The sequence below is a fragment of the Rhopalosiphum maidis genome, chromosome 3 (assembly GCF_003676215.2).
Source record: "Rhopalosiphum maidis isolate BTI-1 chromosome 3, ASM367621v3, whole genome shotgun sequence".
In the NCBI taxonomy this organism is placed as follows: Eukaryota; Metazoa; Arthropoda; class Insecta; order Hemiptera; family Aphididae; genus Rhopalosiphum; species Rhopalosiphum maidis.
Genome location: NC_040879.1, coordinates 42,673,212 through 42,690,202, shown reverse-complemented (window position 1 = coordinate 42,690,202; position 16,991 = coordinate 42,673,212). Strand labels below are relative to the sequence as shown.

At 24.1% G+C, this 16,991-nt stretch overlaps 2 protein-coding genes across 2 annotated transcripts; one reads left to right on the top strand and one right to left on the bottom strand.

The window, feature by feature from the left end:
• Positions 1–33: 33 nt before the first annotated feature.
• Positions 34–6,046, bottom strand: LOC113556565 (small glutamine-rich tetratricopeptide repeat-containing protein alpha). The gene is made up of 7 exons (XM_026961594.2): positions 5,824–6,046; positions 3,385–3,597; positions 2,989–3,107; positions 2,059–2,208; positions 1,067–1,303; positions 916–981; positions 34–748 (listed from the first exon to the last, which is right to left on the bottom strand). The coding sequence occupies exons 2-7, from the start codon at positions 3,595–3,597 to the stop codon at positions 610–612; spliced, it is 924 nt and encodes a 307-aa protein (XP_026817395.1). The 5' UTR covers positions 5,824–6,046; the 3' UTR covers positions 34–609.
• Positions 6,047–6,283: 237 nt separating this feature from the next.
• On the top strand, positions 6,284–16,722 carry LOC113556732 (pumilio homolog 3). The gene is made up of 12 exons (XM_026961856.1): positions 6,284–6,434; positions 9,008–9,277; positions 9,338–9,552; positions 9,617–9,847; positions 9,913–10,121; positions 11,474–11,657; positions 11,717–11,845; positions 11,936–12,090; positions 13,255–13,400; positions 16,020–16,187; positions 16,255–16,345; positions 16,413–16,722. The coding sequence occupies exons 2-12, from the start codon at positions 9,022–9,024 to the stop codon at positions 16,555–16,557; spliced, it is 1,929 nt and encodes a 642-aa protein (XP_026817657.1). The 5' UTR covers positions 6,284–6,434; positions 9,008–9,021; the 3' UTR covers positions 16,558–16,722.
• Positions 16,723–16,991: the final 269 nt, after the last annotated feature.

The window sequence follows — 16,991 nt, the reverse complement described above, 5'->3', positions numbered from 1 at the left end:
ATAAAAGGGTGCTAGTAAAAAAAAAAATGACCATTATTTTTAATATGTTTATAAACAAATATACGATATATATGTATAAATACAGAAAATGCAGACTTAATTTTTAATTTTATTTAGATTTAATTTACTATGAAAACCATGGTCAAAATTATTGAATTGATAGTTGATACTGTACTTCAAAGAACTATTATAGTTGCCAAACGTATATGTGGTTGTCAAAATCGATCATCATAAGTATTTGTAGAACATTCTCATACAACTAAAGTGTATGTGTTTATTAAATATAATATTAACTTAAAGCAAAGGTAAAGATAACTGGTAAAAATCAAATGAATTAAAGATTTGATAAAAAAAATAAAAACAGTAGTAAAAAACAGGTTAAATAGTTTTCAAATAACTTGACAACAGTAATTGTTATTTTGTACTGTATTGCTTCATATTAGGTGGGATCACCAACCACTTATATGTTTGACAACTTCTACTGACTAAAAATATTTAAACAACACCGATTAAATTAATTGAATTTAAAAAAAAAGGTAATCAATAATTATATCAATGTTTATGAATAAGGAAAATAATTAAAGTTATTAAAGCTTATATTTTGTTAGTTTAAGGTTGAGGTTCATCATCATGATATCCATTGTGTGGTGGTGGTTGTCCTTCATTTTGAGCATTCTGAAATTGCATCCGTAATCCATCTAACAGATTAGGATTAGCTGTTTGTAGGCGAGTAACTATAGTTTGTCCACTACAAAACAAAATAATAATTATAAAAACAAATTTTTATTTCTAGCTTTTTCATATTATATAAATTTTTTGAAACAGAATTTATAGATAAATATCTAATAGCACATAAACTACACTATAATAACAATAAACATACACATTTATTTCTAGTATTATAAAAATACTCACACTTGCATCAGTCTATCTAGTCCTTCACTGCCAGAATTAGTTACATCTCCCAAAATGTTGTTGATCCTAAAAAACGTACAGTAATGATTTTCATTTCTTAAATGTTAGCCTTTGGCATTAATAAAATTATCTAGTAAAAACAATTGCATACACAGAAGATACTTCTGGATTATCAGTCATGATACGTGCAGCGGTTTCCATTAAATTTGGAGTTGCCATGATAGGAGGGTCATTTGGTGACTGTGAAGAAGCTCCAGAATTTGTTTGCAAGTTATTCAAAGTAAGCTGATAGTTCCGTTGATAACCCTGGTTATCAGGATCTAATTCACAAGCTTTTTTGTAACATGACACTGCTTTGTGATAATCTTTCAAGTAAGAAAAAGCTAATCTATAAAAATAAAATACATAATACATATAAAGATTATTCTCTTAGTAAGACAAAAAAATATTGATAACAATTATTATAATATTCTATGATTTAGTATCTTTATATTTAAATAAGTACTCAATAATACAATTAAATCTAAAAATTAGAAACCTTATGATAAAATACATCTATCCTATAAATATAATATATAATAAGTTAAAAACCAAAATTACTTTGAATTTATAAAGAGAAACATCTAAAAAGTTACTAAATTTTAATATAAATTATATCAGTAGTTAAAACCATATTTTCTAACATGAAATAGTGCTTATTTTTTATAATTTAATATGATAAACATTAATAGTTTTGATAGCTATATAGAACACTAAGTAGTTATTAAATAACATTTTCTAATTGTACTGTACTATGCATAGATTGATATAGCAAAAATAAGTTTAAAGATTGATTAAGAAAATTAATAAGTTAAACCTAAATGTATAACAAAGTTAATGTAATCATAGCTTAAACTTTTGAAGTTTAGATTTTAAAATGGGTTAAATTCAGACAAAAGCCACTTGAATTTTTTAACTGATATACAATAGACACTAAGAATAATTCTATTTAACTACCTTTTTAGTAACCTAATAAGTATTTGTGTTATATTAATAATATAATATGTAACACAATAATTCAATCCAATATTCTATGGTTGTGTTATTATAATTAATTTTCAATGAATGTTGTTATTAAATATAATAAAGTAAAATTATAATCACCCCAAACGGCAATATGCTTTGCAATATGTCGGGTCAAGTTCAATTGCTTTCTGGCAATCCTCAATAGCATTATTGTACTTGCCAATAGCATTAAAGGCAGCAGCTCTGTTGCAATAATAAATTGGATTGAATGGATTTAATTTAATCGATCTGAAATTAAAATTAATATTTACATTGATAAAATTGTAATTAATTATAAAGTGTTAAAAATATAATGGCACCTAAAAGTGCATCATATGTAAAAATTTATGTTTTAAATAGTATACTTTTATTTGAATTATAGTTAAAAAGTATTAAATTATTATTTGTACATAAAAAATATCGAGTAGACTTTAATTATTTATATTTTATATTATATTTCATTATTTACTTTAAATTTGTAAATTAATTATGTACTGAAATAAAACAAATTTTAAACAATATGTATTAGATAATATTTAACCTTTACTGCACCCTCGGGGGGTCCTGGTATCAGACTAGATAGTCAACATAGAAGAGAGCGCAGGTTCTCTCAATTAATAGAAACATTTTTCATAAAATTGTATTAACGGCCAAATGATTATTACCTATTATATTATAAATAATAAAACATTTTTTTTATTCTATATTAAAGTATATTAATCGTGACAAACAATTAATTTACTTTTCATTTTAGTATAATACACAAATAAAAAATAAAAAATAATTTTTTGGCATTTTTGTGATTATTTCTAAGATATAGACATACTCAATGAAGCATGTTATATTAAAAAAAAAAGTATAATATATTAATAATAGACTAAATAATTACACCAGACATCCCCACTCATCATTAAAAATGAAAAATAACATTTTATTTATGAATATTAATATTTTTAAGTTACAAATTACTTTCTATTATTAAAATATTAACCAAGAAATTTATTATAATATTTTATTATTTTAACATACATAGTGTAAGCATCTATAGCCTTGTCATTATCTTGAATTTTCATGAAATCATTTCCATACTTCTTATAGTTTTCAGCTTCATCTTTATGAGATTGACTTATTTCTGCCTTAATGTTTGCCTAAAATAAAATAATATAGTTCAATTAACATATTTGAACAATTAAATATAAATAATTCAAATTATATAGTTTATAAAAATATGAGAAATATTTAAATTAATATAACCATGATATAATCCACTAAATTAATATTTTAATTGCATACAGACATAAGCTATATTATATAAATAATATATATTAGTGATGTGATAAATATAATTTAAGACAATGTTTTAATTAATGAACTATGTAAATTTTATCTCATGTATACATAAACAATTAATAATCAATTATTTACCTTATGTTCTTTAGCTTTAAAATAATCTTTCACAATGTTTTCCAACTTAACGTCAACGGCATCTGATTCGGTTGGATTTAAATTATAAGCTGACTCAATGCACTGAACTGCTACTTCCATACTTTCCAATGATTCATCAGTGAAGCTCCCATTGCTTAGTTGGGTTTTCAAATGGTTTACAATAAGTAGAGCCAACTTTTTTTTGTCTTCCATCTTGTAAAAGTTAATACAAATAATATATTAGATATTATATTTGTTAAGCACTTACATAGTATATTAACACTTAGGTTAGTAATCCAGATACTACCTACTATAAATCTAATATAGAGAAACTTCCATTTTACAAAATGTATTGTCTAACAAAATATTTTTAAGAACTATGACCTTTATTGTTAGTAAATACGTAATTCTATTTAACGAATTCCATATTTCGAATTCTTTTTGTGGCTTATTCGACTTCGTTATATAGAAATTTCACTGTATAAGTTAACAATATTCATGATTCATTTCTTATTTTTATTTTAAAATGTCAAAACATCCGTAAAAATATTGCTGAATCATTAAAAAGTAAGTTATAAACATGATAAAAAAAGGTGAAAAATAAATATATTAGGTTTTTGGTATTAGCCATAAATTTGCTAACCCTGCCATAAAGAATCTAAAGATATTAAACATTTTTTGCAATGAAAACTATAGTCTATAGGTTATTAAATTTTTCACTAAAGATTACGTCATATTATGTCTGTATATTTTACCAGTTTAGTTGAATGACACCTTCTGCAATAATACTCTACAGTAATTTTAACACTTCTATTTATAATCTAACATTGATTTATTTCCAAAAATTTTAACTGTAATTTATAATTGTGATAAAATATATTACTAAGGTAAAGTGCATCTACATAATTTATAGGTTCTGTTAACCCATAGAAAACGACGTCTATAGAACCTAAAGTATACTAACTAATATCATTATTGCATATTACTCAGAAAATTAACTAAATCATTAGTGTCAAACAGGATGGGTCATTTATCTATACAAAAAGTTCAATACATTTCTGTTATCCCAAATACCACAAGTCTCAATTCCATTATCTCGACTACCTGCTCTAAGTCTTGACCAACATGAATTTTTCATTTATATAATTAATATAATACAATAAAACCATTGAATAGCAGACATTCACAAGACCAATAAAATTGACCACTATTGAAAGGTGTCCGCAATTGGGAAAAAATTAATAAAATAATATATATGTATTTGTCTTTGAGAATTTAAATTTTATTGACTTTTTAAAAAATATTTTACTTAGATTTATCATTAATTTATTCAAGTTATGTAGAAATTGAGATGTACCAAAATATATTATACAAAATTAGACTGGAGTTGAGTAACTAATGACAATAAACCTAAAATAAGTATGTATTTCTTAGATAGCTATCTGTTATTTAGATATATTTAACACTTCGGACTATACCTAAACCTGTCTGCGTTTGTTATTCAGAGAAGCATTATTCATTATTGTCAACGGGACTATGCCAGGACAAGAAATTGTGTCCGTTAATAGAGGTTTCACTATAGCATGATTCATATTCAAACCAAATGTTGTTTACAAAATTTAATAGATGTCATTTTTGTACTCCAGCAATATATAAAACAAAGTAAGTATTGTGAAAAAAGACAAACAACTGTTTTCAATCCAATTACCAATACGCATATTTCTTTTATGTTGACATGGCTTAATATAACATTTCAAAAAAACTTCACGAAATATAATTTTATTTATGACCATTTTTAAATTTATGGTAAATAAACCCTTCTCTTGAAAGAATTCAACATCTTTTTCATTATTCGGTAAATTTCAAAGATTCATAATAATAAATACCAGATTATAACTAAAATAATAAATTTGAACGTCAGTTAGATACAACTAATATTATCATTTAATAGTGCTGACGACAGAGATTGACCGAAGACGACGGTCATCAATATGTATAGTCTAGATAATATATAATAGAATTAGACCAGCAGTAGTCGCAGCATCGGCCAGTAGTCGGAATAACAGAAAAATACCAAAAAGTCTTCTTATCCATTAAAGCCGTACTCATACATTAGCTTGAATATTTCCTCACCGACCCTGTTAAGACGTCTGTGGACGCGAGGATCTGGTATATTTAATAGCATCAAAATAATATGACTAAGACTTATGACACAAACATTAAACTGGCTACACCTTATAGACTACGTTTAACAATAACTTCAGATTAATGTTTTAATATATTGTTTACATCTAAGGAAAAAGATACTCGGAAAACCGAAATATTTTCGAAAAGTACTAACGTGACAACAGAGACGCGATAAAATTAAGAAATACTAATAACATAACGGAGTGTCATTTACACTGCACGTAAACACGTATAAAATCGAATTCAACATACCTTACACGATGGATTATTCGCAATCTTTAATCTTTCTCACTGAACTAGTGTAATAATTTATTATGGTAATATAATGGCGTTTAATCGTTCGAATGTCGTACGTTGTTATATAAGTATTACGGTTTAATAGCAAGTAGCATTTTGTTAAAAATTAAAATGGCCAAGCAATAGGCAGTCCACAAATCCGGAATGACTCGGTGCGTTTGCTATGATAACGAGTTGTGTTAGTAGGTACATGAAGTGACGTATTTGTTAATAATAATAATAACACATTTTGTAGAAATCGACAAACCACAGAACAAACGAAGTTCGACCACGTATATGCGACCAATACGATTGGTAATGGTCACCGGTATACCGAATCAGTTATCACGGTTTCTTATCAGACCGTTTTTATGATAAACACAAAAAACGAAACGACAAAACGTCACAAAACACGTTATGGTCCGTGTTTTCTACTTTATCTACATTATCCATATCCACATGGTCGGCTCTATTTATTCGTAAGAATAAACAATTTTGTTACTGTAATACTGGATTCCTTGTACTTGCCGTTCTTTTCATCACTTTTCATCGTCAGATTGCAAACCAAATTACGCTTCGATTTTCAGGTAAGAACCGTATGAATTTACGTTCATTGGTGAATTCGTTAACTTTAAATTCTGATAAACTACAGGTTTTAAAATGTTATGCTTGAAGATATTTGTAGATGTTTACGATCTGTATAGGCATGACCTCACCATTGAAATATTGATAGTTTGTGGAAGGCTCAAGGCACTGTTGCATACTGTCATGAACTCGTCCCAGTACTCTCATGACCGTATTTGGCCATTTTTTCTGTGCTGTTTTTTCTCTTCGCTGTTTGTTGAAATATTCTTTAGATTGAGTCTTGCATTTAATATGTGTACAGCGGAATCGATCGCGTATTTAGTATGTAGCTGAATACTTTTCTATGTTGTTGTTTGACGTTTGTCCGTTTTATCTTAACATAAACTACTGGTTAAAGATGGTTTGAATTGGTAACATATCCAAGTAATCTAATACAATTTATCTGAGTGTTTTCAGTTTTGTATGCATTACAAATTACAAGTTCAATTATCTCAATAAAAATGTGATTAGGTACTTCTCATTTTACAGTTTAAAATTTCAATTAACACTTTTCGCTTTCCACCAAATTCATCTACATAAATTTCTAAATTATGTTTTTGTAATGTATTTGTATTACATAGAACTGTAATTTTTTTAATAGACTTGATTTATCAAGCGCGATTTGAATTTGTTAAAACCACTTATATATTTCTAAAGTGTTACCGAGAATCAACTTTATTTGTTTATTTATATTAACTTCTTTGTTTTCTTGTATTAACTATGTACTATGTATACAAGAAGAATGATTAATTATTAATTTATTATACATATGTATATTATTATTGTATGCTTAGTTTTAGTTTTATTTACAATTGTGAATTGTTAGAATTATATTCATTATAATTTCAATAAAATAGAAAATAACATGTTTATTTATTGTTACTTGGTAAGTTTAAATTGTTAAAGCACGCAGTAGTAACAATAGAAAGTATAACTTTTTTTTAAATACTAAGATCTCATTTTTTAACAGGTTTGAATAGTTCTTTTTTCTGAAAATTTTTCTGTTTAAGTCAATATTTATGGTTTATTACTTTATTAAATATGGAACTGACATTTAAAGTTAAATCAATTCCTTAATAGGTAGTTTGAATTGAAGCAATTGGAATAAATTTAATTTACTTAAACTAAATTGTTTTTATAATATTCTAAACTATCATTTAATGCAATTGCATCTTTTTATAAACTTAAATCGGAATCTTTGATCTAATAAATACTTATACAAATAAGAAAATTAATAATAAAAAAAACTAATATAATGTAAAATTGTATTATATAATATAATAAATACTACATTCATTTTATATCATAAATAAATCAAAATATTATAATTATTTATAGTTAATACAATTACATTGTCATGAAGCCGAAACAGACATTGTTGAATTGCCATTTCACTAAAATGTCCCATTCCCACAACTAATATACATGGAACTCCTATAGAACCTATAAATATATTTTTTTTCACTTGAACTATAACTTATTTACTAAACAGTTAATTAGCAAAATTTATAATTTATTGTCCAAGAAACGTTATTTAATTGAAACAATTTTTAATTATTTATAATTGGAAATTTTAATAGATAATATTTTAGAATATTCTAGTTCCTTAAAATGCACTTACAATCATTTTCCACTAAAAATAATTGCACATCTAATAGTGATGAATCCACAATTGTATTACTATTATTATTATTATTTAATTATCATTAAAAAATAAAAATAAAGTTTTCATTGCTAGTATCTTAGATCTTCCTATTATAGTAATATAGTATTATATTGTTGGCACTTTTTATAGTTGCCGTTTATGATACAATCAGTAGCTTATTGCTTATAATAAAATAATATTTTTTGTTATAAATACATATTTTTATATTTGATTTGTGCATTAAGTGTGCACAATTTTGATTATTTCAATTAAAATAAGCTTATATCTATAATTAAGGTTTTACTTAAATGACAAAACTTTTGTCATTAAATTTACTCCATTGGATTCAGTAAATATGAAACATATTATTATTATGTTGAGAATCAGTAAATGGAAAACAAATTGACAACATTTTTTTCCCTAATGGGGAAAATAAAATTTTTAAGTTTTTATTGCAGTTTAAACTATAAGGATATTGTTCCTACGTATGTTGACTCCATTTTACTAGCGCATAACATAGAAAGTGTTGTGTCGAGAAGAATCCATTTTACTTTGTTATTTTTAATATTAGAGTAAAATAAATTTAAAGATAAGATTTAGGGTGGTATTTTATATTTTGTTATAATAACTTTTATCAAAATTAAAATATCAAAAAGGCTTGCAAGGTGTCTTAGATTCATATTTTTACACTTGTTAATAGGTCAAACACTTAACAATAATAGAGTAAAATGGATTCTTCTCGAGGTACTAATAAACAGAGGTTTATATTGAGTTTTGTACTATAATAAAATTTGTTCTCTACTTATTTTATATTTGTTAAGGTATGAAATTGACAAAAAGTAAAATATTTATTACCTTTAAGATAGATTTGATAAATTTATTATTTTTTAGTCTCAAAAAAAAAAATGACAATGAAACGAACTTTGTCAACAAAAAAAAATATTGAAAAAAAGCAAAAACTTAATACTGAAGATACAATTGACTATACTAAATCATTAACATCTGAAGATGCTGAAACAATTGACCCGGGATTTGAAGAATTAGATAATGTTGATAATCCTGTACAAATAAAAACTCAAGCAAATAAGAAAAAAGTACCTAAAACTGACAAAGAGAATAAATCATCCAAGAAAATTAAAGGAAAATCAAATACTAAAAATGGTGAGTGTATTTTAGTGTTATTTTTTAAATTTGTAATTGTTTTATTATTATTCCTTGTAGATGATAAGCCTACTGAAAAACCTAATTGGAAAGAGTTTAAAAAGGAAAAACAAGAACTTCGACTTAAACGTAAAACACAAAAATGTCCATTTTATGAAGCTGTTGTGAAAGCTAAGAAGCTCTGGGAAAGTGTGCGTCGTGATGATTGTCCTAAAGATGAAAAAGAAACCTTATTGAATGAACTTTTTAAATTCTCCAAATCCCATTTAGAAACAGTAAGATCAATATTTTTTAAATTTAAGTATTAGATTCCATAGAAGTTTATTTATGATTTTATAGATGGTTTTTTCACATGACACTGCTCGTATAGTTCAATGGATGTTGAAACTAGGAACACCAGAGATTCGTTCACAAGTCATAAATGAACTAATAAAACATGTTCCTAAAATGTTACTTTCTAAGTATGCTTGCTTATGTGTAAAAAATATGTTGAAACAAGGTGATGCAGAACAACGTAAAATTATAATTAATTCCTTGAAAGGAAAAGTCTATACATATACATTACATACAGTAAGTATACATGTAACAAATAAATGCTGTAAACATATTTTAATTTTGAAAAAATGATTTATCAGAACTCTGCTAAGATCATGGATTTGATTTACACGACTTATGCAACACCAGAACAGCAGAATACAATGATGCATGAGTTATACGGTGCATCTAGTATCTTATGCGAATCACCCAATGTATTATCATTTGCTGAAGTATTGAAAAATTCGCCCAACACAAAGGACATTATACTTGCAAAGACAAAAGATCACATTAAGAAATTTGTTTTAAAGTAATTATTATCAAAAATTTAACAAAATTATTTCATAAAATACCTATCATATGTTGACAAATTAAAAAAGTAGTTAAATGAAAAATAAATCAAATGTTTTCAGAAGTTATATTAAACTAAAATATTTGGTCTGGCAGTAAAATAGGTATATGTTTGTAGAAAACAGCCAGGAACGAACACTAGTAGGATTCAAAGCTAGGCAAGATTAGAAGTTTTTAATTTTGTTATGCTAGCATGACTGTATTATTTTTTCAATATAATTAATAAACATTTTGAATACATAAATTAAGTTAACAAATACCTTTGATTTAATATTAGTTAATAAATTAAGATAATATAAAAAAAAAAAATCGCATTAAGTTGCAAAATGATAATTGCAGTTATTTTATATCTACATAATGAATGTGAACATATATTGTATATATTTAAAAAAAATTTATTCATAAAACTCATATTTTAGACTAGAGTTGGAAAATTATTTTATTTTATTCTTTAACATTTATAAAATATAAAAAATTAATAAATAACTCAAATATTTATTTTGCATTATAAACATGTAATTTATAGATAATAATACAATCACATTATGTGTGATCTATTCAATTTATTCACATTTTTTTTAGAGTAAATGTTGAAACAAACAACTACTATAGTTTATTCAAAATACCTAACAATGAGTAGCTTAATAGTTGTTCACAATAAGAACTAAGTAGTGAATAATAAATAATACTGCTGTAATATAATGATTACAAAATGAAAAAACTAGAAAAATATATAACACAACATTATATTATAATATATAGGTACTTTAAATTCTATACAATTCACGATAATCGTATTTTTAATTATTACCTTAGTGTTATGAATATTATTTGTGAGCATATTGGTATTAAAGTCTTTATCGAGGTGATTAATGTTTCCCCTATATTAGTAATTAATTCAAAGAATTAGTCTTGAGATAGTATTATTAATCAATTAATATAAATATAACCTTTTTCAAAAAAACTGTATTTTAGAAATTTATAATTATAAACTGTAATAAACAATTTTTTAATTGAATACTATGAAAATTCATTATATTTATAATTCATAATTATTAAATTAAATTGGAAACAAATTATATATTGATTTTTAATTTATGTGAAGGCAAATGTGTTAAACTTAAATTAAATAGAACATTAAATGTTAATTTAATAAGTTGAACTTAACCTAACTTTTAACATATTAATTAATTAATATTTAGCATTAAACTAATATTTCTATAATTATTATTGAATTAATTGATTTAAATTTAATACCCTCGATAGATCTAATATAACTGTATATTAATATTGCGTGGTATGTAATTTTAGACAAAAGACTTCTATGCAGACAACATTAGTTCATAATTTAATATATGAATACATTTTATATACTTCTGGAAAGGACTGTGATGAACTATTCACTTCACTTAAAGAATTTCCAATAGAACTATTTTATACATCAAAAAGTGGTTGTCTTCTTGCTATGTACATTATATGGTCTGCAAACTCTAAGGTAAAATAAATTTAAAAAAATAATTTTTCTTAGATTATAAATTGCAATATTATTTTTAGGAAAAAAAGGTCATATTGAAACAAATCAAGACTACTGCGTCTACACGTGATTTGGCTACATCAGAATATGGATATTTAATTTTATTAGCTCTTTTCGATTCTGTTGATGACACAGTGCTAGTAAAAAAGGTAAAATCTGATATTTCTTTTCAGTCTTAAAATAATATTTATGAAATGATTTAAACACTTAAACTAAATACAACTACTTTATGGTTTCAGACAATTATTCCTGAAATTTTAAATAATATTGATACAATTGCAACTGATGAATATGGCCGCAGGGTTATATTATCATTGGTAGCTTGGAGAGATTCTTCATACTTTCATCCTCGGGATATTGAACTATTAAAAAAAGGAGAACCAATGAAAGAATGGTAATATTTTATTAATAACTGCCCGTGCACTTTGTTGCCTGTACAAAGTGCATCCATATTAAGTTTGATTGCTAATGTTAACATTTATTGTGGGGATAAAAATTATATTTTCTTATAGTAATATGATATATTTTTTAAGTATTATAGTGAATTAATCTATTATTAAAGTTAAAGGTAAAAATATCATAGTACTTAAGCATTGGCTTTTTTTTATATTTTAATTTTTAAGCTAGAAATGAGCATTTTTTACTTATAATATTTATAATGCTCATATCATGCTTAAAAATTAAAACATTTAAAAAAAGCTAATACTTAAGCACAGATGTTATTAATTTTGATAGTAGGTCATTTTACTCTAATATTTAAACTAACAATACACAATTAGTTCTATTAGACACAATTTTGCTATGTTGTATGTTTGTAAGATGATATCAATATACATGAGTTTAGAGTCTTTTTATCTTAGATTCAATGAATTAAACTTATACTAATTATTTTTTATATAAATATTTGCCTAACACAAAACTACATAATTTAGGGACTATACATTTATTTATTTATAATTATATTTAATAATTAGATTTTATTATATAATTCGGCATTTTTTTTTATGTCTTATTATAATGTAATTCTTTTTATGTGTTTATTATTAATATTTATTTACAATCATAGAAAATTAATGAAAATTAATGCAATGCAGTTTTTAAAAAGTAAATAAATTAAACAATTTAGTTTAATACTATTTTACATTAATTCGGTACAACAATTATTATAGTATCATTTTTTACAATTAATACAATCTAATTTCATCTCTTCTTCTATTTAAAAAAATATTTTTCTTCACTAAAAACATTGTAACTGTATTTCATTTTACTTCTTAATATGTTTGGAAATTAACTAATTTATGTGTTTATACAGTGAATTCCGCTTAATGTGGGCACGTCAGGATCAGTCCTGTTTACTCACATTAAACGGTTGCCAATAAAAACCGAAATTAGTTGTATTAATTATTTGTATTAAGGCCAGACCATTTAGTCCATTTTGCTAATATTAACCAGTGCCCACTTTAGGCAGAATCCACTGTATTTAGAATTTAAAAAAAATTCTTTTAATATTGTCTTCTAACTCGGTATTTTAATTTTGTTTTATTTTTAATATTAACAGCAAAAAAGATGATGATGTGCGAGTAAAAGAACTCTTAAATGCAGTTTCCGACCGTTTTCTACAGCACATACAAGATAATCCAAACTTTTGGTTAAGTAGTGGGTCAATTGCAATGGTGTTATTAGGAATCCTAAAATCAGGCAGTGGTAATTTTTTACTTCATTTATTAAGTAATCAAATAAATGTAAATTGTATATTTTTATAAATCATGCATGGTTATCTACTCAAGTTATGTAACATAGCTCGTACTAGTGATTATTCTAGGTAAGTATACTACTAGCACAGTTAGTCATTAATTCTACTGTCTACTCATGAAATGTAGAGCAATTCATTGATACTCGTTGAATATTTTTTCTTTTTATAATTATTATTTACAAATATTAATTATTGAATAATATATAATTAATTATTTTAAAGTTCTGTGTTGTAAGTTGTACAATCTGGTTACAAAATTAACCTTATTTTGGCTTATTTTAACAAGGTTTTGACTTAGTGTCATAAAGATTTTTTGTTATGAATAATTTAGTTTTTAGCATATTATGTTCAAATTTAAATTTAATTAATAATAAATTTGTTAAGTATAAAGATTAAAATGGAGTAGTTATAAAAATCTTTTGTTATGATATTTACTTTCAAATGTATAGTACTAACTTAATAAATTAGCTGCAAGCTTTTGAAAATAAATATATAAAGTATAATCATTAAAACTTTATTAAATATTATTTTTCTGAACATATTATAAATATATATATTAAAGAAATCATAGAAATGTTATAAATCGAACATTCTTCTCAAACTTTGTCAATCATTACAATTACATGTGCAGAAAAGTTATTTTAAAAAATGATAAAGATCACTGCAATGACTAAATATTCCATAATTACTAATCAATTATATTTTAATTAAAAATATATGGGATCAACAATAACATATTTTATATAATCAAAAAGTTTATTTCAATAAATGAAATTTTTTTATGATATTATAATTATATAATTTTCTATGAAAAAAGTTTTTTAGTTAGGATTCTCATAAAATATGTACTGCTCTAGGAAAACGAAGTACCTTGTTACAACACTTGAATTAAATTAACTTATTGTTTTCTTTATAAACATAACTTCAAGCTTTAAAATAAAATATATTAGTCATTTTTATAACCAATTGATTATTAATTATTATTCAAGTAAATTTAAAATTATAAAAATTGTTGAAAATTAAAATCAATAATTTACTATGATATACATATCAAAAGCAGGCCAATGACTACTAGCGCTACTAGTTAACCAATACACCGTCTATGACACGCAGTTTACCATTTAGTTGAATAGTGCAAGGCTGGGTATTAATGAATTAAAAATTAAAATTAAGTTAATTAACTCGTTACTTTTTTTTCTAAATTAATTTTTAACTTAATAAGTTACTTTATTTTAAGATTAATGTGTTAACTTCAAGTTAATTTTATTCAAAACTCTAAATTAAGTTAATTTTTGTCTGAAGAATAATTCAAAATTTTAGGATTTACTTTAGAAAATCAGGTTTTATGGATAGCTAGTTGATCTTTGATGTATCATTTTAAATTTCCCTGGTAATTTTCATGAGAGTAAAGAAAAACTATCTAATAAACAATATTATGTATGGAATTTTTTATTTTTGCATATTAGAAAATTTTGAACTTTAAGTTAAGTTATTTTTTTTTTAAAGTTAATTTTCAACTTAACGAGTTAGCAAAAAAATATGAGCAACTTTTAACTTAATTTAACTTTATTATTTTCAAAATTACTTAACTTAACGAGTTAAAAAAATTGTTAACTTGCCCAGCCTTGGAATAGTGTATCTTCCAACCTGATCACATAACCATAGTACGAATACATAATATGCACATTATACTATTATTATACTTGAAGAATATACAAAACATTTTTTGATGTAAGCATTGAATGCAATGATTTATTAAATTTAATAAGTGTGGCTAAATGGGTAATTGCATACAGTTAATTATTAAATTTTGAATAGTTGATTAGTTTTTATTTTTACATCCATGTATTTATGGCTTTTATTACAACCAATTGTTGTCATTTATTTAAGTCTAGTAATTAGTAGATCTATTTATTTTGTACATGTACAGATATAAAACTCAAAATAGATAACTATTTCATAATATCAAACGCTGATGTTGGCCATCATTTTTCAATGTTTACTTAATTATCCTATTAATATTGCATAATAACATGATGGTATCTAATATAAATTAAGTCCGATTTGAATTTTGAAATAATAAGTATAGTTATAAACATTAAATTTTGATGTTTTGAAAGTTTAAAATATTTATTTTAAACAATTATTAATTTTTTTACGTTTTCACTTCAATAATGCCTTTTTATCTGTTAAATATGGCTGTATAACATTTTAAATTTAAAAAACCATAAAAAAAAGTCAGTTAAGTACCAAACAATTCATGAATATTTTAAAAGTATTTGTTACAATTAAAAGTAATTTAGTTTCAGAGTGGTGACAACTACTATTATTATATATATATATTTGTGATTATACATTAGTCTATACTTTACAATAATAATAATAATAAACGTGCACATTTGCTGTCAAGACATGATCTACCATTGTATATAATGTTGACACTCAAATTCTTTTAATGCAATTCTCATCTATAGATATTTGTATAAGGGTTTTTGTTTTATTTGATCAAAGATAATTATTATTATTTTTTAATTTAATAATTAACTTTCAATTTTTATTTGTTTATTTAGGAGAAAAATTGAAAGAAGCAATGACATCTATAGCAAACTATTTAATTGATCCTAACAATAAAGTAGAAGATAAAGATGTAAAAGTTCCTGTGTATGAACACTCTGGTCTTCATATGGTATTAAGGAAGATAATAGGTCATGATAAGAGTTTAGTGGAAAATAACGAAAGTATGACACATTTTATAGTTAATTTTTTTTTTAAACAATATATAATTATTATTTTTTTTTTTTTTAGCTACATTTTCTGAAATATTGTCATCTATAATTACTACTGACACATTAAAATCATGGGTTCAATGTAACCGTGCCTGTTTTTTACTTATTGCGTGAGTAATAACATAATAAATTAATAATATAAGCAATTTATATTTATTATATATTAAAATATTTCAGAATGATTGAATCCGAAGTCAAGTTGGCTTTAGAAAATATAAAATCATTGATGTCAACAACAATGATGAATTTGTTGAAGAAACAAACATTTTCTGGGGCTAAAATTTTAGTGACTAAGTTAAACTCCAAAGCAGCCAAGGAATAATTTACTTTTTGAAAAATGTTTTAATTTTAGACATTAAACAATTAAAAAAGTGTGTACAATACTTACAAGAGATAGAGATATTTATTTTTAAAGATACAAAAATGAATTATCTCTTTACTATTATCTGCAATTTGTATCCACAATAAAAACAATTTTTTTGGTGGATATTCAATGTTTATTGCTGCATTTTTATTTTTGTTATAAATGTTGTTTTTAAAGATACTGTATACATGTCAGGCAGCTTTTGAACAATTAAAATTTGACATGAAGTATTACATCCATATTTTTGTTAATGATTTGATATATTATCAATTTTTTTTACAGTTTTAAATTTAAATAAAAACTGGTCAACCAAAATGCATTAGTTAGTTGACTTTATCTAATTTACACTTTAATACATTTCACTAACAAAACACTATTCACGCTTTTTAAGT

What these genes read in the sequence shown, in the direction of transcription:
- LOC113556565 (XM_026961594.2), bottom strand. Translation starts at nt 3,597, where the DNA reads ATGGAAGACAAAAAAAAGTTGGCTCTACTTATTGTAAACCATTTGAAA. An exon ending in GCTATAGATGCTTACACTAT is followed by an intron (nt 2,209 to 2,988) that starts GTATGTTAAAAT and finishes TTTTAATTTCAG; the next exon opens with ATCGATTAAATTAAATCCAT. An exon ending in CTAGATAGACTGATGCAAGT is followed by an intron (nt 749 to 915) that starts GTGAGTATTTTT and finishes TTTGTTTTGTAG; the next exon opens with TGGACAAACTATAGTTACTC.
- LOC113556732 (XM_026961856.1), top strand. Translation starts at nt 9,022, where the DNA reads ATGACAATGAAACGAACTTTGTCAACAAAAAAAAATATTGAAAAAAAG. An exon ending in ATTAAGAAATTTGTTTTAAA is followed by an intron (nt 10,122 to 11,473) that starts GTAATTATTATC and finishes ATGTAATTTTAG; the next exon opens with ACAAAAGACTTCTATGCAGA. An exon ending in TTTAGTGGAAAATAACGAAA is followed by an intron (nt 16,188 to 16,254) that starts GTATGACACATT and finishes TTTTTTTTTTAG; the next exon opens with CTACATTTTCTGAAATATTG.